At 40.7% G+C, this 21869-nt stretch overlaps 2 protein-coding genes across 11 annotated transcripts in view; one reads left to right on the top strand and one right to left on the bottom strand.

Moving 5' to 3' along the window:
• Positions 1 to 7133, bottom strand: part of IMMT (inner membrane mitochondrial protein) — a 38583-nt gene extending 31450 nt beyond the window's left edge. For 6 of the 9 annotated variants that reach the window (XM_086700667.1, XM_086700670.1, XM_086700668.1 and 3 more), the window contains exon 1: positions 6956 to 7129. In XM_086700667.1, coding sequence (XP_086556793.1) covers positions 6956 to 7000 — 45 coding nt within the window. In that variant the 5' untranslated portion in view covers positions 7001 to 7129. Of the gene's footprint in view, positions 1 to 6955 lie in introns of all 9 variants that reach the window. The other 3 variants (XM_086700675.1, XM_086700676.1, XM_086700669.1) reach the window with 2 other exon arrangements.
• A 3828-nt stretch (positions 7134 to 10961) lies between these two features.
• On the top strand, positions 10962 to 21254 carry MRPL35 (mitochondrial ribosomal protein L35). Of its 2 annotated transcripts, none has more exons than XM_086700696.1 (4): positions 10962 to 11232; positions 16879 to 17068; positions 18107 to 18251; positions 20979 to 21254. In XM_086700696.1, exons 1-4 carry the CDS (start codon positions 11190 to 11192, stop codon positions 21165 to 21167), a joined length of 567 nt encoding a protein of 188 aa, XP_086556822.1. In that variant the 5' UTR covers positions 10962 to 11189; the 3' UTR covers positions 21168 to 21254. The 2 variants fall into 2 exon arrangements, with proteins under 2 accessions (XP_086556822.1, XP_086556823.1); XM_086700697.1 differs by lacking the exon at positions 10962 to 11232 and adding an exon at positions 14174 to 15148.
• The last annotated feature ends 615 nt before the right edge of the window (positions 21255 to 21869 follow it).

Genomic DNA, 21869 nt, shown 5'->3' with positions numbered 1-21869 from the left:
TCTAGCTTTCAAGTACAATTTAAAGGAAACATTAAGGAGCTAGGACTTGATAAGTTCAAAAATAAAACTGTTTCTCATTCTCAGCCTTTCCAGTCTGCAAAAATACTTGAAGACCTCAAAGTTCTAAGGAGGTGCTCTTCACAGAATCTTTTCACACACAGAAAAGGCCCCTTGGGAATCCTAAGGGAATACTTCCACAGTCTTTTTGTTAAACAACACGGCTACAGAGAATCTTAAGGGTTTTACTCCATAGCGGCCTCACAGGGAGTCCAAAACGGCAAAGGGCTTAATCTTAATATTTGTGGGTGTAGCTTTTGTCTCATGGAGAAAACCCCAGAAAGACCCACAGGAAACCCAAAGTTAAGATAATAATATTTTCTGGAAAAGGAAGGATAATTCAAGGGATGAAACCAAGAGCCCAGAGTAGAACCAAGGGCTACGAAGGATCATTACCAACCAGTACAAATTAAGAAATCAGCAACACGTGCTGTATGTAAATACCGCTATATTCCTCTGAAAGTTAGTTTGAACACCTGTTTTCAATTTTTTGTTGAGGTGGAATTGCAGGGTCATATGGTAATTCTATGTCTAACTGCATCGTTTTACATTTCCACCAGCAATGTAGGAGGGTTCAATTTCTCTACATCCTGACACCTGTTATTTTCTGTTTTTATTATAGGCATTCTAGAGAGCATGAAATGGCTATTTCATTGTGGACCTGATTTGCATTTCCCTAACGTCAACAGATTTTTAACATCTTTTCATGTGCTTTTTTTAATGTTTATTTTTGAGAGAGAGAACTCACACAGGGGAGGGGCGGGGGGGGGGGGGGGGGAGACAGAGGATCCAAAGTGGGCTCTGTGCTGACAGTATCAAGCCTGATGTGGCGCTTGAACTCACAAACCGTGAGATATGACCTGAGCCGCGGTCAAATGCTTAACCGACTGAGCCACCCAGGCGCCCCTCATGTGCTTCTAAATATCTTGTTTGGATTAATGTCTATTCAAGTCCCTTGCCCCATGTTTTATTTGGGTTGTCTTTTAGTTGTTGACCTGTAGGAGTTCTTTACATATTCTGGATATTAGATCCTTATCAGATACGTGGTTTGAAAATATTTTCTCCCACTCTTTTCACTCCTTTGATGAGTAAAAATTTTTAATTCTGATGAAATCCAATTTATCTTTTGGAGTCCTATCTAAGAAACCATTGCCACATCCACTTTGACCTCTAGAGCTCTCTTTCTTAAGCAGCAAGTTAATCTCTCTATATAAACTAAATATCCTACTTTAACACACTTTCTGAGTTCTGGAATTCCTTTTACTAATAACACTAGATGATAATAATAACATCTAAACTTATGATGTAGAAAAACCTATGCTGTTTCAAAGCAATCTGCCTTGACACATAACTTGGTAATATTATAAGGTTAGCATTGCTATTTCTAACCTACAGAAACATGATTTTTAAAAGCTGATATGATAAAACATACAACTCCCATATTATGTTCTTGCACAAACCCTCTATTCCTTAGCTCCAAACTAACACGAAAATACAAAAAGAAACCACAACCTGGAAACAAGTAACTATAATAAATAATCCCCTCACATGAACCCTATCTGGAGGTTCCAGGTTTTCCCTCTAGATATTGCTGGTTGCTATAACTGATGATGTTTTGGTGGGTTTTGTCATAAGGATTCCTCCCACACAAACAAGACATCCAGAAGTTAATGCCCAGTTCTACATTTGAAATGCAGATTAGTATGTGACAACTTAAGTTTTTCTACGTTAACTTAAAATATTTTATAAGAATCATGAAGGGGCGCCTGGGTGTCGGTTAAGCCCCGACTTCGGCTCAGGTCATGATCTCACAGTTCATGAGTTCGAGCCCCGCATCGGGTTCTGTGCTGACATCTCAGAACCTGGAGCCTGCTTCAGATTCTGTGTCTCCCCCACCTCTCTCTCTGCTCCTTCCCCAGTAGTGCTCTGTCTCTGTCTCTCAAAAATAAACAAACATTACAAAAACAATTTTTTCTTAAAGAATCATGAATTAAGGTTAAAAATATATCACACCAAAAAAATGCAATAAGTTTGGCACTAAGCAGCATTATCTCTCAGCATAGACACATTCTGTATCTAAGTACCCTTCAGTTACAACAAGGAAATGGCAAATATTAATCAATATGGCAAAAGAAATAACACTTTAACTTTCCCTGCATATATGTATGTATATGATTCATATATTCTCACTCACATGTCTTAAGTTATGGTGTAAAATTTATTCCAAAATGGTTTGAAAGCCACTGGCCTAAAGAAATGAAAATAAGGAAAAATAAAAACGACTCTAGTATGAGTAAAAGCAAACAGCAAGCTTCATGATATATTAAACTACTTTCTACCGTGTGTGCTTGGCAGACATTACTACTAACATAGTTTCACAGTCCTAATAAAAAAAAAAAGAATTCTAGAAGATGACAGCTAAAAATGTCCACACACAAATTCAATCTGAAACTAGTCCTGCTATCAAACTGGTCATAAACAAACTGGCTTTGTCAACCCTCAAGAACAATGTTTCTTTCTCTTAAGTGATACAAAGATAAGATTCTGTATATGCAGATGACCACTACCAAATGGATAGTTTGGGAGAGGGCTAGGCTAGGCTGAAAACCCAGGTCCTCCAAACACCCCCAACTCAACAAAGGTTGGGCCTGGTGATGCAGTCAGTACTGAGATTAAGATGACAAATGGTGTTAAGTCTGAGAAATAAACTGAGGAAAAATTAGAGCTCTGAAGCACATTTCTGGAAAGAAAGAGGACACAAAACAGAATAATTCATTTCTATTGAATATCTACACGTAAGGAATTTAGGGATGATAAGTCCAGACACAAAGAATAAGACAGATGCCATGTGATGGTTAATTTTATGTCAACTTAGAGGGTGTTTTTGGAGGAGACTAACATTTAAATCAGTGAATTGTGCCATAAAGCAGATTGCCTTCAACAATGTAGGTGGGCCTCATCCAATCAGCTGAAGGTCTAACCAGAACAAAAAGACCAGCCTCCCCCAAAAGAGGGAGAATTCTCCAGCAGACTGCTTTCATTCTGGAACTGCACATCAGCTCCCCAGGTCACTGGCCTTCAGACTAAAACTGCACCACAGGCTCGCCTGGGTCTCTGCATATCAAGCCTGCTAGCTCCATTGCAGATGTTGGACTTGCCAGCTTCCAAAACTGCGTAAGCCAATTCCACACAATAAATCCTTTTATTTATATACGTATCCTATTGGTTCTGTTACTCTGGAGAACCCTAACACATGATCAGAGATTCTAAAACCTATGGGGCTTTAAGTGAGGTCACATGTACTCACGGAGATTAAGAAAAATTAACAGAAAATAATTTATTTTTTAATTCAAACATGTCATAAATATTTACTGAGCATTATTAGGAGCCAAGGACTAGGGTCAGTACTAGAAATAGAGCAGTAAAGGACACAATCCCGTTGTGGAGCTTACATTTTAATGTGGCAAAGACGTGATAAATATACATTATGTCAGCTTTTGGTAAGAGCTATAAAGTAAATGTAGGGTAGGGGTAAGTTCAGAGGCATGCAAGGAAGGAGAGAGTGGTCAAAGTTCTATATTAGATAGGAGAGGCCTCTCTGAAGGGAAGGTGATATTTGAGAAAATATCAAAATGAAAGAAGCTAAGCAAAAATGTGTGGGAAGACTTCAGGGCAAAAGAAACAGCAAATGAAAAGGCAATGAGACTAAAATAAAATAGGAACAAAAGGTAATGAGGTATGCACTAGAGATATCAAGACAGAACAAGGCAGAGTAGAAAAATGAAATAGGCAAAGAGTAGATCGTGAAGGGCCCGGTGGGTGTGGTAAAGAGTTTATATTTTATTCTCAATGTGATAGGATGTGAATGAAGGGCATGCCATGATCCGTACGCTTTTAAAAAAAAAGACTTCATTAACTACTACATAAAGAATTGACTCTAGAAGGGCAATGGTAAAAGCAGGAAAACATTAAAGAAGATGAAGTTTGATGGAGTGGAAAGGACTGTGACAAATAGAATATTCTGGATAAAGTTGACACATCAAACAAGGAAAAGAAAATCTGAGTACAAAGCTCAAAAGAAGCTAGTCATCTGCTTCGGAATTAAAATTCTGAGAATTGATATAATCCCAAGTAAGAGTATATAGAGAGATGGAACAATGAGATCTCACTACACATGTATTAGAATGGCCCAAGTCCCTAACACTGACAATACCAAATGCTGATAAGGATGTGGAACACAAACTCCCATTCAACACTCCTGGGAATGCAAAAACGGTTCAGCCACTTTGAAAGATAGTTTGGCAGTTTCTTACAAAACTAAACAGATAATAAAGCAATCATGCACCTTGGTATTTACCGGAAAAAAGCTGAAAACTTCTGTCCACACAAAACCCTGCACATGAATGTTTAGAGCAGGTTTATTCGTAATTGCTAAAACTTGGAAGCAACCAAGATATCCTTCAGCAGGTGAATGGATAAATAAACCGTGGTACATGATTATTCAGTGCTTAAAAAATTAAAAAAAAAAAACAAACTATCAAGCCCTGAAAAGACATGGAAGAAAGTTAAATGCATATTACTAAGTGAAAGAAGCCAATGTGAAAAGGCTACATAGTGTATGATTCCATCTATAGGACATTCTGGAAAGGCAAAACTATGGATAATAAAAAGATCAGTGGTTGCCAGGAGGTGAAGAAAGAAAGTGATAAGTGGAAAATAGAAAATTTTTAAGACAGTGAAAATGTTCTGTACAATACCATAATGACTGATACATGTCATCATATATCTGTCCAAACCCAGACAATGTACAACACCAAAAGTGAAACCCAATGTAAACTATGCACTTTGGGTGATTATAATATGCCCATGTTAAGTTCATCGATTGTAATAAACGTTCTACTCTGATGGGGGATACTGATAATGGAAGAAACTATGCATGTGTAAAGCTAAAACCGCTCTTAAAAAAGTTAAGTACTGGGGCGCCTGGGCGGCGCAGTCGGTTGGGCGTCCGACTTCAGCCAGGTCACGATCTCGCGGTCCGTGAGTTCGAGCCCCGCGTCAGGCTCTGGGCTGATGGCTCAGAGCCTGGAGCCTGTTTCCGATTCTGTGTCTCCCTCTCTCTCTGCCCCTTCCCCGTTCATGCTCTGTCTCTCTCTGTCCCAAAAATAAATAAACGTTGAAAAAAAAAAAAATTTAGAAAAAAAAAAAAAAGAAGATTGTGCCAGGAAAGGAGAGCTCCAAAGACAAACCAACAGTTCTGCCCTGAAAGGCAGCTCAACTTCCTCCATTCTTCTAGTCTCATTTGGGTACTGTATTAGGAGAGATATTAAGATGGTCCTGCAAATCCTCACCCCCTGTTAAGCCATGATGATTAGGGTTGTATGGCAAAAGGGATTTTGCAGGTGTAATTCAGGTTACTAATCAGTTGACTGAGTTCATCAGAAGGGAGGTTTTTCAGGTGGGCCTACCCTAATCATATAAGCCCTTTACACATTGGTCTAGAGATAAGAAGCAGGAAAGTTAAGGGAGACTTTTGAAGTCTAAGAGACAAGCTCCTCATAGCCTGCAAGAAAGCAAACACCCATGTTATAAATTGGCGCTGAGGACCTTGTGGCAAGACACTTCTAACAGCCTCTAAGAGAGCTAGGTGAGAGCAGGCAAGAAAAGAGGAACTTCAGTCCTTCAACAGCAAGGGCCTGAATTCTGCCAATAAAATGAACTTGGAAGAGGACCCTGAACTCCAGATGAGAACCACAGCACCGTCAACACCTTGATTGCAACCTTGTGTAGCAATGAACAAAGAACCCGGACCATCCATGACTGGAAGCTGTAAAATAATAAATGGGTGTTTTTAACCTGCCAAATTTGTGGTATTTGTTATGCATCAATAAAGAACTAATACAGACCCTACTTTCCTAAAGAAGAGGCTGCTTCTATCCCGGCAACAAGTGGGGATACAAGCAAACTTAAAGGGAGAAAAAAAAAAAAAGCTGACTTTTACTATTTCTAACTCACTATGACCAGGGATTTTGTTCAATTACTACCTGAGTAACAGTACCTGTTTTGCAATACATTTTTACAAAATATCAATGTTCTGCAAATTGTGAGCAATGTTAACAGGTTTACTTTTTTATTTCCAATTTTAGAAAATTACTTTGATAACCATGCAGGAATAAAAGTCACTGGGTGTCTAGGCTTCTTGGATGTCTGCCAAAGTTGTGCCAGCACCTGGAGAGATATATTCCTAGGCTAATCTCAGAAATGAGCCAAGGTCATGGCTCCTGTCCTTCCTTAGTACCAAGAGTTTTTACTCCATAAACCACAACCTTTCATTTTTGTTTAGAGTAAGAATAGCTCAGAGGAGCTCTCAGCTACAAAAAAGAAAGTCCCTCCCTAATAATTACAACCTTGACCCCTAAAGCGCGGACTCTAACAGTCTAAACATCTTATTAAAGATTCAAAAAGCCAAGGCTATGCATTTCCTGCTGGGAACTGTAGTTCTCCCCTCGACCTTCAACCACTGGCTGCGCGAAACCTATCACGAGCCCAACCGGCGACCCGAGCGCCGGCAGCCACGATTGGTCCCTGACTGGGGCAGCGTGGGGCTGATTGGATGACAGGTCCCCGAAGCCGTGCCTACCTTCCTGCGCCCGCCTACCCGCCACCGACTCCTTTCTACACCCCATCCCGCTTCAGCAATAACCCTCAAGTCATCCTGCTGGGCTAAATCCCCAACTAACTGCCTCACGGGTCCGCCCGGGACTCTCGCAGATGAGGGCGACCCTGACACACGCCTCTCTCCTGGGGCCTAGACAGAGAGAAAGCCTCCCCCATTTTCCTTTGGTTGCATGAAGTCAGCCTGACCACGCGCTCCCTCTCCTCGCGCCCCCGCGCTCACCTGGGCGGCGGCAGTCACACCCGATAACTGACAGACCCGCAGCATCTCGGCCGGGGGACCGCACAGCTGGCGTACGCGGGAGCTACCGCGGCGGCGCTAGTAAGGGAGAGCGTGCGTGAGTGCGTGCCTGCGTCCGTGCCTCCTCTCCGCGCCGGGCGGGCGTACCGGAAGGGCAACCAACGTCGCTGCGCACGCGCAGCTCCCTCTCTCGACCCCGCCTAGGCGGCTCGGAGAGGGTGGGCCCTCCTCTGGCGGAAAAGGCGATTTCTCCTTCCGGGTCTCTCTCGGAATTCCTTGTAGCCCCAAGAAGGAGTTAGCTGGGGAATCAGGAGGGTGAAAGGGAGTCGGAAACATCAGTGCGGAAAACAGCTGTGATTCTTCGAACAATTCAAGCCAGAAAACATCTCAGCCGCCTCTTTCACCTGGATACTTCGTAGAAAGCAGTCGATCTGGCGAAAGTTAACGTAAACAATGGTGTTGTCTTGGTTTGCGTGTTCGCTTCATTTGGTAGCCTTTCTTGAGGAAGTCATCCTGATTACGGGACACTGAAGGAACAGTGGAGAGACCTTTGTGCGGCGTGTGTTTGTTGTTCACGTATCTAATAAGTGGTAGCGCAGAGATAGAAACCGAGATTCTTCGGGTTCCATCGCTTCTACTCCTAGATTAAACCACACTGATTTTTCCACCACGTTTTCATTTTACAAAAATAATTTTGGCCGCTTCTGTGGAATGGGTTGGAAGTTAAGGAGGTCAGTGCAGAAGAACTGCTCAAAGTATTCCACTAAGTCTATACCCAAGGTTTGGCATGTTAAATCCTGAACATAGTATTCTATACTATTAGCATTAATAATGATCTTATCAGCACAGTATCAAAGAAACTAACTTGCATAAATATTGTATTTACAAAGTACTTTCAGGTCTTAACTAGGTAATTTATTACAGTCTGGTGTTGTTAGAGTTAGGGTTTATTACAGTATGGTACTGACCCCACTTGTAAAATGGAGAAGTAATTTGAAAATTACCTAAAATAATCATGTTCGTGTATGTTCGATGCTTTTCAGAGTACTTTAGTAATCACATTACACTATTTTGTATCACCTATCACCTAACGGCCTACAGGGTAGTCGCCCATTTTTTAAAAGTAATTTTAGCAATTAAATTGCAATCTGCCCATCCTATCCCTGCCCACTGCTGTCATGCTGGGTGATGCCAGTGTGATGACTTTTCTAACACCTTGGCCATAAACCTGTCAATTCCAATCAGGAATTTCTGTTCGAACCATTTGTGGCCCAGCTACATCTTGGACCTGAACATCCCTACCAACTTTTCCAGCTTCAGGATCTCAAGCTTCAAAATTAATTTGTTTCCTGATGTCTCATTTAACCAAATCCTTAATCTTCATAACCTTTACATGCAATTTATGAAAACTTTTTTGCTTTAAAACAGACTCCCCTCGGGGCGCCTGGGTGGCGCAGTCGGTTAAGCGTCCGACTTCAGCCAGGTCACGATCTCGCGGTCTGTGAGTTCGAGCCCCGCGTCAGGCTCTGGGCTGATGGCTCAGAGCCTGGAGCCTGTTTCCGATTCTTTGTCTCCCTCTCTCTCTGCCCCTCCCCCGTTCATGCTCTGTCTCTCTCTGTCCCAAAAATAAATAAACGTTGGAAAAAAAAAAAAACAGACTCCCCTAAATACACAACTTTTAAGTCACTTCTCTGCTCAAAAATGTGCAATAACTCCCATCGCCAATTCAAAGAACATTTATGAAATGTCTCCGTACTTTTCCAGCATAGGGGAATGTTTTTATTTTTTTTATTTTATTTTTTTTTTAATTTTTTTTTCAACGTTTATTTATTTTTGGGACAGAGAGAGACAGAGCATGAACGGGGGAGGGGCAGAGAGAGAGAGGGAGACACAGAATCGGAAACAGGCTCCAGGTTCTGAGCCATCAGCCCAGAGCCCGACGCGGGGCTCGAACTCACGGACCGCGAGATCGTGACCTGGCTGAAGTCAGACGCTTAACCGACTGCGCCACCCAGGCGCCCCAGGGGAATGTTTTTAAGGCTCAACATGGCCATCTTAGGTGGGAGAGTAATATAGCAATGATAGTGGTCAAAGCTGATCACCCATTTACATACTCTAAAACCCAGAAGAACTAAAGGATAACCATCTCAGTAGTTCTCAAAGTGTGAACTAGGGAGTTTGAGACCTTTTCAGAAGACGCATAAAATCAACACTACCTTCATAACATTAAGATATTTGCTGTTTTCACTCATCTTGTAATTTTAAAGTAGATTTTTTCCAGAAGCTAGGTGACAAGTGATATCACAATAGATTGAATGCATAAGCAAATTTCAGAATCCAGCTTTCTATTAAACCAGATCTTAAAAGAGATTTGCAAAAGAGGTTAAACAATGCCACTCTTCTCACTAATTTTTTTTTTATCTTGGAATAGTTATTTTTCCTGAGTATATTTTGTTATAAAAATAATTGTTTTAAAATGAATTACTCAGTATGATAGGCAGGATAATTATTCCCAAATATATGTACATTTTCCTAATTCCTGGAACCTATGAATACGTTCGTTTACACGGCAAAAAAGATCTGCAGGTGTGATTAAATGAAAACTCTTGAGATGGGGAGACTATCCTGAATTATCTGCATAGGCCCAATGTAATGACAAGGGCCTTTATGAGTAACAGATGGGGAGAGGAGGGCCAGAGTCTGAAAAGGAGATGTGACAATGGAAGCAGAAGTCAGAGAGATGTGATTACTGGCTTTGAAGACGGAAGGAGGCACAAGGCGGGGAAGGCAGGCAGCTTCTAGAAGCTGGGAAAGGCAAGGAAACATATTCTCCCCTAGACCCTCCAGAAGGAACATAGCCCTAGATGTTTTGATATTAGCCTTGTGAAACCCATTTTAGACTTATGACCTACAGGGGTGCCTGGGTGGCTCAGTTGGTTAAGCATCCAACTTTGGCTCAGGTCATGATCTCACGGTTCGTGAGTTTGAGCCCTACATCGGACTCTGTGCTGACAGCTCGGAGCCTGGAGCCTGCTTCAGATTCTGCATCTCCTTCTATCAAAAATAAATAAATAAATGTGAAAAAAAATTTAGACTTACGACCTATAGAATTACAAGATAATTTGTATTGTGTTATGCCACTAAGTTTGAGGTAATTCATTTCAGCAGCAATTGGAAATATAATTAAAAGCTCTCTGGGGTCCTCAACTTTTAAGCATGTAAGGAGGTTCTAAGACCTAAAAGTTAGAACCACAGCTGTCAATAAATCCTGTGTCTTTCTCTCTGGCTCCCTCTTGTCTCATCTTACCTCTTTGTGTTTGTATTGCCACGAATGATCTTCCTCTTGTTAAAATCTTCACCTTTCTTTAAGACTCATGTTATATTCTACCTACCACATCCTCTATCATTTGCCTTGTATTGATGGTCTATGCTTGTCTCCTTATTAAATGTGAACTCATTGAGACCTGTGTTTAATCCTTACCCATTTCAACTAGTATATGGTGTCATGGATTGTATATGCATGGAATATCCTAGCCAACAAGGATGGGAGAGAGATTTGTTGTTTTGTGTTTGAATGACATTAGAAAAAGTGTATGATCACTAATTATGAAGAATAAAGTAAGGAATGTAGAATTGTTTAGGTAGGAAGAGTAGAGATGCTATTCTACCAAATAACAATCAGTGCTAATGATTAGAAAAGTGTGTGGTGTGTGTGTGTGTGTGTGTGTGTGTGTGTGTGTGTGTGTGTGTGTGAGAGAGAGAGAGAGAGAGATCCTTAGGATATTTACATTCATTTAATTATGTTTGGCATTTAATTAAAAAAACAATTTTAATAACATTGATATTTCCCAGTCATTTAGCCTGACATTCACCAGCTTTGAATGGAAAATAGGTTCTTTTCTGAAATTGAATAAAATTGAGCATAAAGAAATTGTGTTTCAAATTGTGTACTTTAAATAGATCTGTCAATCAAATGCTCCGTAAAAATTTGAGAGCTTACTATATGCCAGACACTCTTTATAGGCACTTCTTTTCCAGCGGTGAAGAGCAGCCTGGCGTATAGAAGACATTCAATACAGGGAATGTTCCCTTGATCGTTCCTTTATTCATTTTTTTCTCCTTCCTCGACTCCACCCAAGTTTTGTTTTTTCTTTAAATTCCCTTTTGACCTGGAGCATTTAGACCCAATGCGACTGCCGTAGGGCGGGATGGCAAGATGGCGGCCTCTGCCTTTGCCCGTGCCTTCAGAGCTGCATCAGGTCAGTGGAAACCGACGCGCTCGATTTATCCCTTCACAGAAAGCGGGAATGGCGCGGGATGGAGTAGGCATTTAGCATGGAGGTGAACAGGAAAAAAAAGGCCAGAGGATTGTTCCAAATTTTCTCAGGGCTGCCTGTGTTCGGCCCTTCGCATTGGATATTCCCGACACTCTTGGATCCTCGCGGACCTGGGTGTCCCCGGTTTCTGCTTCCTTACCGGCTCCTGGTCGTTCCGCCTTACTTTGAAAACAGACTAAAAGGACGGGACGGAAGAGGGACAGAGGAGGCAGCGAAGTCCCCGCTAACCTTCTGATTTAGAGGCTAGGATTCGCCACTCGTGACCGTTGGGCTTGAAAAAGTAATTTCTCTGAACCTCAGATTCTACAGCTCTCAAACGAGGATTGACACCATCTACCTGAGGACTGAATGACCTCGTGCACGTAAAGCGCCCTGCGTAGTGCCTGGCTCACAGTAAGCTTGTATGTATGAGATTCCCACAACGTGCAGGGAATCTGACTCTTTTGCACACTCAGTCCCGGGCACAGGGGCAGTCCTAAGGATTTCTTGACCGAGAGAGATGACAGGAGTAAAGGCAATTAAGTTAAGCTGCCTTCACTCGAAGGACTTTTGCAAAAATATTTAAATGGTAAAATTATGAGTAAATTAGTTAAACACAAAGTAAATTAGGATAAAACTCTGTGGAAACAATAGAAATTTAAAAAAAAACTACAGTGTAAATTTTCCAACTATTACAGAAGAGCGTTTTTACGTGGAGTAATTTTTGACTTACATATAGAAAAATATGTAACACGTGAATGGCTTAACAAATAAGTCTAAAGCAAACACCATGTAACACCCAAGGCAGGACTTAGAACACTACCAGGAGCCTCTGTGTGTTTCTCCCAGTCAGAATTCCCTCTTTCTGCCAAATATAAACACTATCCTCATTTTTATTGTTACCTTGCCTTTATTTCTGTACTAGTTTTAATATCTATATATGCATCTCTAAGTAATATAACATACTGTTTAGTTTTGCCTGTTTTTGTACTTTACGTGAATGGAATTACACAGGTAACCCTATGTCTTTTAATTTGTGAAATTCATTCATTTTGGGTGTGGCTGTAGTGCTTTCTTGTTGCTATATAATAGTCTTTTATGTGACCACTCCACAGTTCTCCATTTTAGGATACTGGGCATTTGAGTGTTTCCAGTTTGGGGCAATTAGGTCGAAAGCTGATTGACCTTGTGTCCTGGTACCTGAGTGCAAGTTTCTCTAAGATGTGCGTGTGTGTATACTTGTAAAACTGGCCGTGGAAGTTGCTGAATCAGAATGTGTGTGTGTGTATTGCATTGCCTGATACTGTAAAAGCGATGTGCTTCTTTAAAGTCACCCCAGCACTGTATGTGCCACATCCTCACCAACAGTTGGTATTGTTAGACCAGCAAATTTCTGTGAGTCTTATGGGTATTTAGTGGCATCTCATTGTGGTTTAAATATCATTCCCCTGCTTACTAATGAGTTTGAATACCTTTACACATGTATATTGGCGACTTGAATTTTTGATGAAATATCTACTTAAATATTGTGCCCATTTTTCTGTTGAGTTGTCTTATGGGTTCATAGTAGTTCTTTATATATTACGAATGTGCATCCTTTCTCATATAAGTGTGTTCCCAGGATCTTCTCCCATTCTGGCTAGCCCTTTTAGTTTATTTAAAGTATCTTTTGATAAAAAGAAGTTCTTATTTTCATTGACTTGAATTTATTTTCCTTGCTTTTTTTTTTTAATTTATTTTGAGAGAGAGAGAGAGAGAGCTCAGGGAGGAGCAGAGGGAGAGAGAGAGAGAGAAAGAAAGGATCCCAAGCAAGCTCCGTGCTCTAAGCTAGGAGCCCAAGGCAGGGTTCATAGTTTGTGAGCTCATGACCTGAGCCGAAATCAATAGGCAGCCATTTAACTGACTGAGCCACCCAGGTGCCCCTGTTGTTCTTGCATTGTTTAAATAGATGATGTAGGTGGGTATCAACTCACTGTGATAGTTAGATTTCATTGTAAACATTTGAAAGAGTGATGTGACAGCTTACTTTTAAATGTCAGTATTTTATTTTTTTTTTTTAATTTTTTTTTCAACGTTTTTATTTATTTTTTTGGGACAGAGAGAGACAGAGCATGAACGGGGGAGGGGCAGAGAGAGAGGGAGACACAGAATCGGAAACAGGCTCCAGGCTCCGAGCCATCAGCCCAGAGCCTGACGCGGGGCTCAAACTCACGGAGCGCGAGATCGTGACCTGGCTGAAGTCGGACGCTTAACCGACTGCGCCACCCAGGCGCCCCGAAATGTCAGTATTTTAAATACACTGGACATTATATCCTTTTTAACAAGTTAAACTATTTAAAAATTTAGATGTTACTTAAAATTTTGTGAAAGGGTAAATAATTTTTCAGAATTCTTCTAGAGGGTATGGGATCAAAGAAGCTTGAAGAGCACTGCTTTAGACAGTCACACTCCCTTCTCTTCCCACTCCCTACCATTCTTTCGATTCCTGCCACATGGGACTATTTGTAATTCCCCAAACATACTATGCCATTTTTGCCACTTCACCTGTGTACTCCGTTCTCTCTGCTTCCTCATTCCTTCAAAATTCTGGTTCTGTGTCACCTTCTTTGTTAAGATATCCATGTTCTCCATACCAGAATGTGTTGAGAGAAAGCTAGTATGTATTGAAATGCCTAAACAGGGTACAAGACCAAAGGAGCAGTTAAATTACTGCCCTTGATTTGTGTGCTACCCTTTTGTTAACACATTCTGAGTTAGACTGTGTTCAGTTTTTACAAGGTAAATCGCGTGGTTGGTCCACCTGCGAGTATGGTGGACAAGGGCCCCCAAGTCATTTTCCCAGGAACTGCTCTCAAGCAAGGTTCATCCTTCATTTAATGTATTTATCCCAAATTCTGTCTTAATTAATTTTGATCCATTTTACCAAGATCACTTTCAGTGCAGATAGTCTTTGGACTTTGCTTTTATGCAGATGTGACAAACATGCTTTACGCAGCTTCAGGACCTTCATAAAAATTGGGGAAAATAGTCAATTAGGGAGCCAGGAAAAGACTTTCATCAGGAGAATGGCAGTCAACTAATTTGGGGATACTTTCTAGTCAACTTGGGATTTACCTAACTGTACTGTTATCCTGTCCACATTTATCTCTTTAGAATATAAAGAAATCTTTTCACATGCCTTTCTAAAATCAGGATATGCTGTGTCTAGACATTTCCATGATTTCCCAGGCTAGGACTGCAATAAAAAATGAAATGAGGTACTTTTTAAGGAACAATTCACTCCCAATTGACAATGTAGATTTTTCTCCTGTGGTGAATTCTCTGTATCCATTCTAACATTTTGTTTTGTTTTGTTTTGTTTTGTTTTGTTTTGTTTTGTTTTGTTTTGTTTTGTTTTGACAGATGAGCCTGTAGTTTACCTATTTATATATTCTAGACCCTTACCTGCTCACTTCCTTCAGGAGTGGTTTCTAAGAATTTCTGAGGGTTTTTTTGTTTTGTTTTAACCAAAACACCAAGTTTGGATGACCTTGTGAAAATTGGGACATTTTCTTGTCTACAGTCCTCCTCTTCAATTCACTTAATCTTTCAAAAATTATTTCCTAGCTTATCATGTCTGCAAATATTTTCAGTTCTTTGAAATATATTTATACCTGGAGACTTGAATGCCTTGTACTGAGTAGAGAATTTCACTTCTAAGTTCCCCCCCAAAAGAGCTCTCTCAAATGTCTCCTGAATCATGGATTTCAGCTAACTTATTAATGTTTATGCTACCCTTTTTAGTTTGAAAATTGTTATCTTGGAGAACAGAAAAGCAAAAATATGGGTTTTAAGTATTCAATCTTTCTCCTGCCCCCAGGTAACATTATAACATTTTTACTAAGCATTTCTCTGCTCTTTATTATCTGCCATTAGCATTCATTAAATGTTTTCCCTGTGCAAACCCTTCTTCTTAGCACTTTTCATGTTGTCTCATTTAATTCTTGTTACCTCCTCATGATTAACCTTATTTAAATTTGAGGAAACTGGGGCAGAAAGGGGTTAAGTAACTTGCCCATGGTCACACAGCTAGTGAGTAGTAGAGCTAGATTATGAACCTAGACAGTCTGACTCAAATACCAGTTCTTCAGTTCTACACCACACTGCCTCTCATTTGTTATGTGAAGTCAGTGCAGTGGACAATAAGGCAGTGGTTCTAAGACCTGGCTGAACATCAGACTCCCCGTGGAGTTGTGTTTTTTGTTTTTTTAAGTTTATTTTGAGAAAGAGAGTGTAGGGGAGGGGCAGAGAGAGGGAGAGAGAGAATCCCAAGCCAGTTCCATATTATCAGCTCAGAGCCCCATGGGGGCTCGAACTCACAAACTGAGATCATGACCTGAGCCGAAATCAAGAGTCAGACGCTCAGCTGACTGAGTCACCCAGGTGCCCCAGAGCTTTTTTTTTTTAAACCAACTATTGAGGTGTAATTTACATACCATAAAATTCCTGTCTTATGTGTACAATTTGACGATTTTTAGTAAATTTAATGGGTTGTGCAACCATAACTACAATCCAGTTTGGGGGCATTTCCATCATCCTGTGGAGCTTTTTAGTGTTCACATTCTTGAGTCCCACACTAGACCCACAGCCTGAGTGGAGTCAGTGCTCCACTGGCTTTGCAGCCCTGGACTCTTAACTTTGGCAATAATGTGAAGATTATGCATTCAGTGCATGCATCTAGGGCCCCTCCACCCCCACTCTGTGATGCACCTTCTGATCTGTCCCCAGGCATCTCCACACATAGCTTCAGGCAGGCAGTGCTCAGCCTTGCGCAGGTCCCGTCCCGGCTCCAGGTATATGTTTGCTTCAGCCCCCTTGCCTTCATGTATGTTTATCCTATCCGGACTCTCTACCTCCTCTTGTGGCCTGTTCATTTTCTAGAGGAGAGCTCAAGTACCTTTTTTGTTCTTTACAAAACCTTCTCTTGCTACTCTGTTGCATCTGCAGGGAACGGCCAGGCTTTTGCATCCCTGCCCTGCCATTGCCCTATGTGCTATGGAGCCCTACTTCATCAGATTCTAAGATCTGGTGGGTGGGACTTAATGTTACAACTGTTTTGTTCCCTACTGTTGAACACAGAACTAGGACACATCAGAATGGATTGTGGTGATGGTTATACAGCTTTCTATGTTTATTTAAAAAGTATCGAATTCACACACAGTTGGGTAGTTTTGTGGTATTTATGTTATACCTCAATAAAGTTGGTAAAGGGGCACCTGGGTGTCTCAGTCAGTTAAGTGTCTGACTTCGGCTCAGGTCATGATCTCACGGTTCCTGAGTTCGAGCCCCACGTTAGGCTCTGTGCTGACAGTTCAGAGCCTGAAGCCTGCTTTAGATTCTGTGCCTCCCTCTCTCTCTGCCCCACTCCTGTTTGCACTGTGTCTCTCCAAAATGAATACACATTAAAAAAAAATTTTTTTTTAAATAAAGTTGGTAAAAAGCTCCACAGGTGAGTCTTATACTCACCTTGCTTTGATACATTACTTAATTTTGAACATCTGGATGCAGAATTTGGCATATCATATTAAATATGTTTCTCTCTCTTTACAGGAGTCTTACGGCCCCTGAATATTTTGGTGTCTTCAGCCTGTCAAAACGGTGTCAAGAATGCCTGTCTTAGTTCTGCACTGTCCACCCGGCATTTTAGTTCTCTGCAGACACCAGTTGTTGCCTCTGCTCCCAGACTTGCCACGTCTGTCAGAAACCTGACGTGTGGACATACTGCAGCAATCCTCAATAGGTAGAGTATATTTCAGTAAACATGATGCTGAGACAAAAATTCTGAAATACTCATGCCTGCAAAGATGTTTTAGAAGCAGACTTCTAATATCTAGAAGCAGACTTATTATATAGACTTTGCCTGGTGGAGGGGAGAATATGATTGATAGCCATGTGCCTACCTGCCTGACAGAGCACACTTCTGATGTTCTAGATACGGTTTCCTGGATGGAAGCTGTCAGCCAAAGCGGAGGGTGAACGAGATGCTCATTGGGCAAGACTGCTATCCATTTAGTCAACAAATACTTAGTTAAGGACTCCTGGGTACCCAGTACTTGGCAGAAAGGATACGAAGATAAAGTGAAGTCCTCAAGGAGTTAGAGATAACTCTGAATAGATAAGAAGTCAGATGATTAAAATATAATAGGATAAATTCTCTCATGGGGATTGAGGGGGCAGATTATGGAAGGCTTGCATGTTGGCGATGGTTGTTATTCTTATTTATACTTAGTGTCCAGGATCATTTGAAGTAACAATGTATATTAAAGTCAGCTGTATTCCAGTGGAGCTGCTCCCACTCATTTTTTTTTTTAAGTTTATTTACTTTGAACTAAAAAAAATTTTTTTAGTGTTTATTTTGACAGAGAGACAGCAAGCAGGGGAGGGACAGAGAGAGAGGGAGACACAGAATCCGAAGCAGGCTGCAGGCTCTGAGCTGTCAGCACAGAGCCGGACGTGGGGCTTGAACTCATGAACTGTAAGATCATGACCTGAGCCGAAGTCAGATGCTTAACTGACTGAGCCACCCAGGCACACCTTTAAGTTTATTTATTTTGGGATAGAGAGAGGGAGTCCCAAGCAGGCTCCACACTGTCAGTGCAGAGTCTTGACGAGGGGCTTGAATCATGAACTGTGAGATCATGGCCTGAGCTGAAATCAAGGGTCGGATGCTTAACCGACTGAGCCACCCAAGCGCCCCCACTCATTTCTAAGTATAGAAATGGATTTTATCCTTTAATGAGTCTTATTGCTGAGTTATATTTTTAAAAATATATTTTAGAGCGCCCCCCTTGCTTCCAAATGTCCTGAAGCTACCAGTCAGAACCGTAACATACTTCAGTTCACGGAAAGGGAAGAGAAAGACTGTGAAAGCTGTCATCTACAGGTTTCTTCGACTTCATTCTGGCCTGTGGCTAAGGAGGAAGGTGAGTCTTCACACTATTAGATTGAAAAAGGATTGGGAGGAGATTAAAAAGAAGCAGAATTCAGTGAGCCTATTCACTGATGTACCTTCCTTTCATTTACCAGCAGCTTTTACAGTGCTGTGCTTAAGTACCAATTTCGCAGGCATCTCTTAATGTAAATGAATTCATGTGAAGAAAACACATTTAAGCATGCATAAAACAAAACACTCTTCACAATAGCTAACGTCTTCACCGTAGGATGGGTCCATCTCAGGTCTTTTATATGTCTGTGCATCTAATGATCACCAGAAGCCCTTTGAAACCCCCAATGTGTAATAACCTGTGGGGAAGCTCTGTTTAAGCCTAGAGTGTTAGAGCAACAGAGTTGCCTTCAACAAGGACTTAGTCTCATGGCTCAGATTGGGGACTGAAGAGCTTTCAGCCAATTTTGGATTGGATTCTCTGTGGCTTAGTCTTTATGACAGAACACTGACCCCATGTGAGCTTTTTTTAACTTTATGTTTTTCTGTCTTTCGGTATGTATGATTGGGCTCCATATCAGACAGAACCCTAACACTTACTCTGACCTGGGACCATAGCCTGTGAGGGGGAATTCTGACAAATTATTACTGCTCTGTCCTCTCTCACAGCATGTCATAAGCGTGAATGTGGGCTTTTTCGTTCACATCTTTATTCATGGAAACAGAGTAGCTGATGATTAGAAAGCAGTTGAAGACTAGAGCTTTGTAAAACTACCTTTGAGTTTTAATAACTATTCAAATTCTAATTCCTTTTCACTACTTGGAAGTTAATGAATGATTCTTAAAGATCGAAATTTGTTTCTCCATAAAAATAAAATACTTAATTGGTGGGATTTTCACTAGTTGAAAGGTTGAAAGGATTATCTCCTATTATATAAATAATCCTAAATTTATAGGTAAATATGTTGATTGGAACTCTCCGCTCATTCCTCCTTTGGAACAATACCGTGGTAGTTCCTTTGCTACACTTGTAATTAGAAGCTCATGTAATCTGTAAGTAGCCAAACTAAATAAATTTAGTTCAGTTAATAGTTCTGAGTTTTGTGAATTTTGGACCATTGGAAAATTTCCTCCCCTTTGTTGTCATATTGATTATAACCAGGTCTTCATCTAGCCCTAGATAAAAGAAGATGGGTGGTTTTCTTTGCCTTCCTCTCTATGCCCCTTTTATTGGGCTCTGAAACCATCATGTTATCGTAAAGGACCTGATCACATTCTCTCATCATAATGCCTAGTCCCCACTCAAGGTCCCAAAAGTTATTCTGTATGCAGAATGGCCTGCTTCACCAAAATGCAATTTTTAGGGGAAAACAAGAAAGCTGGATGGGTTAATTTATATTCATGTTTAAAAACTGAAAATACTTTCTGCAGCACAGTTTTATTTCCTCTCATTTCTGAACCTAGACATTGTCTGAAAAGTTTCAAGCACTTTCACAGTGGTTGCATTCCATAGAATAATGATCAAAGATACTCATGGTAATAGGACAAAAAATTAACTGTCTGTAAGTCAGAAATCCACAGGGACCCAGCTTGGCTTACAAACTAGAAAATTATTACACAAATAGGGGGATTTGGATTTGAATCTTTCCATTGAAATTGTAAGCACTGAGTAGTAAAAATCTAATCTCTGGCATTTTAAAATCAGAACTCTTAAGTACTGTTTTCTTATTTCTGAGTATTAACTGTACTGTAGAAGTTGCTGGTCAGAGTGATGATATCAAGACATGTCAGAAACCCAAGATGATTTCTCAGCCCAGGGCTAAGATTTTGTTCAGTTAGTGTAGTGCCCTAAAGAGTAAAGAGCCCTTGGCTTGAAAGGACTCAAGGGCTCTTAGCAAAAGCTTGAGTTCTAGTCTCCCATCCCCACTCACTTTCTGTGTGGTTTTAGCCACGTATTAACCTGGGTGGCACCTAAAGTCTCTTCTGGTCTAAACAGACTATCCTTGTAGTTTTTACATTCAATCAAATCTAATTTTTCTACAAAAATTAACTATTTTCTTTCAAAATTAATAATGCTTGGATGCTGTATCTGGCAGTTCTGAGTTAAACACACAGGCTAACACCACTCCCAATAGCAATTTTATTGTATTCGGTATTCCTTAGAAAAGTACTTACACTACAGAAATCAGTCCCTGCTGTGAAAGGAGGAAATGAAGCTATAGGAGGAAATGAAGCTATACATTTAGGTGCTGTGCTCATCGGCCCTTGTAATACCTAGTCCCCTTAAATGAACATAAATCTTATCAGCCTAGCCAGTGATGTCCTCCCTCAGCCTTACACTGGGAAAAATAGTAGAGTAGTGGTTAAGAACTCTTACTAGTTCCGTGACCTCAGTTGGCTACTTTACTTCTATAACCAGTGGTGGTTTTTCTTGAATCTGTAAAATGAGAATAATGGTATGTTGTTGAAGAGATCATAAGGTAATGCATATAAAGTTAGCGATTATAATTATACATCATTACCCTGTACTTTCCCCACCACAAAGATTCATCAAAGTATTAAATTACTAATATTTCTTTTTCAAACTGCATATACTTTTTCTGTATCTCCCCCTCATTGAGAATCACATCTTTCTGAAAAACATTACCAGCCCCAATGAAAGTCTCATCCTTGTTCTCACTGGGCCTATAAACCATGAATAGTGAAGATATCTGTTGTTTCCTACATAACGTCTTGTTTTAAATGTCTTTATAATATTATCTCACAGGCTGGTTATAAGAAAAAATTATGGAAAAAGACGACTGCAAGAAAAAGGCGCTTGAGGGAATTCGTGTTCTGCAATAAAACCCAGAGTAAGCTCTTAGATAAAATGACAACGTCTTTTTGGAAGAGGCGAAACTGGTATGCTGACGATCCTTATCAGAAGTATCATGATCGGACAAACCTGAAAGTCTAGATCAGAAGTTTTAGGACTTCCCAGTTACCGAATATGTATCTTTGTGTAAATGATGTCTTTGCAAGAATGAGTAAGTGTAAAACTTGATGTAAATTGTGCCAATTGGTATGGAAACACACAGTTCCAACATTAAACTTATTAAAGTTTTAAAACTTAATGGATTAAACATTTCAAAATTTGTTCAGGGAAATGAGAGTTTAAAATTGTTGATTATTTTTAACAAATGGTAATGGCTTAACTATTTCCACTTAGGCTTATCTAGTTGCAAGGAATTTGAAGTTAGAGCAGGCATAAGAAGACTGAAAGCCAACAAGTTACCTCAAGCAGTGTGACATTATTTGAAGGATGTGTGCCTGGGAACTCAGGAACCATCTCACCAGCTCCATCCCCCTCCCAGAAATAACCCCCAGGTCTCAGGAACGAACAGAAATTGTAGGGTGTTCCAAGATCCAAGGCACCTCTAAGGGCCTCAGGAGCAAAAGATGCTAGATTTTTAGGGTTGGGGGTCTGCCATGCATGTGACTCAGTTTCTGCCCCCATCATAATCCTAGCTCATACCTTTCGGGTTGTTTTCTGCATCCTAACCCTCAGCTCCCATCTCCAGGCTCCAGTTGCCAAGAGTCTCTAACTGGGCCAGCTTATCTCTTTACACCAGGTCTTCTCAGGGGTCATTGACCGGTGTCAGGAGCCCACCCTGCCTCA

Source organism: Puma concolor, chromosome A3 (assembly GCF_028749965.1).
Source record: "Puma concolor isolate L17-30 chromosome A3, mPumCon1.1.hap2, whole genome shotgun sequence".
NCBI classification, from domain to species: Eukaryota; Metazoa; Chordata; class Mammalia; order Carnivora; family Felidae; genus Puma; species Puma concolor.
This window is presented reverse-complemented; position numbering and strand designations above follow the sequence as displayed.

Bases quoted from the DNA above. Each gene is read 5' to 3' on its own strand.
- MRPL35 (XM_086700696.1), top strand. From the start codon at position 11,190: ATGGCGGCCTCTGCCTTTGCCCGTGCCTTCAGAGCTGCATCAG. The intron at 11,233-16,878 runs GTCAGTGGAAAC...CTCTCTTTACAG, and splicing joins TGCCTTCAGAGCTGCATCAG to GAGTCTTACGGCCCCTGAAT. The intron at 17,069-18,106 runs GTAGAGTATATT...AATATATTTTAG, and splicing joins ACTGCAGCAATCCTCAATAG to AGCGCCCCCCTTGCTTCCAA.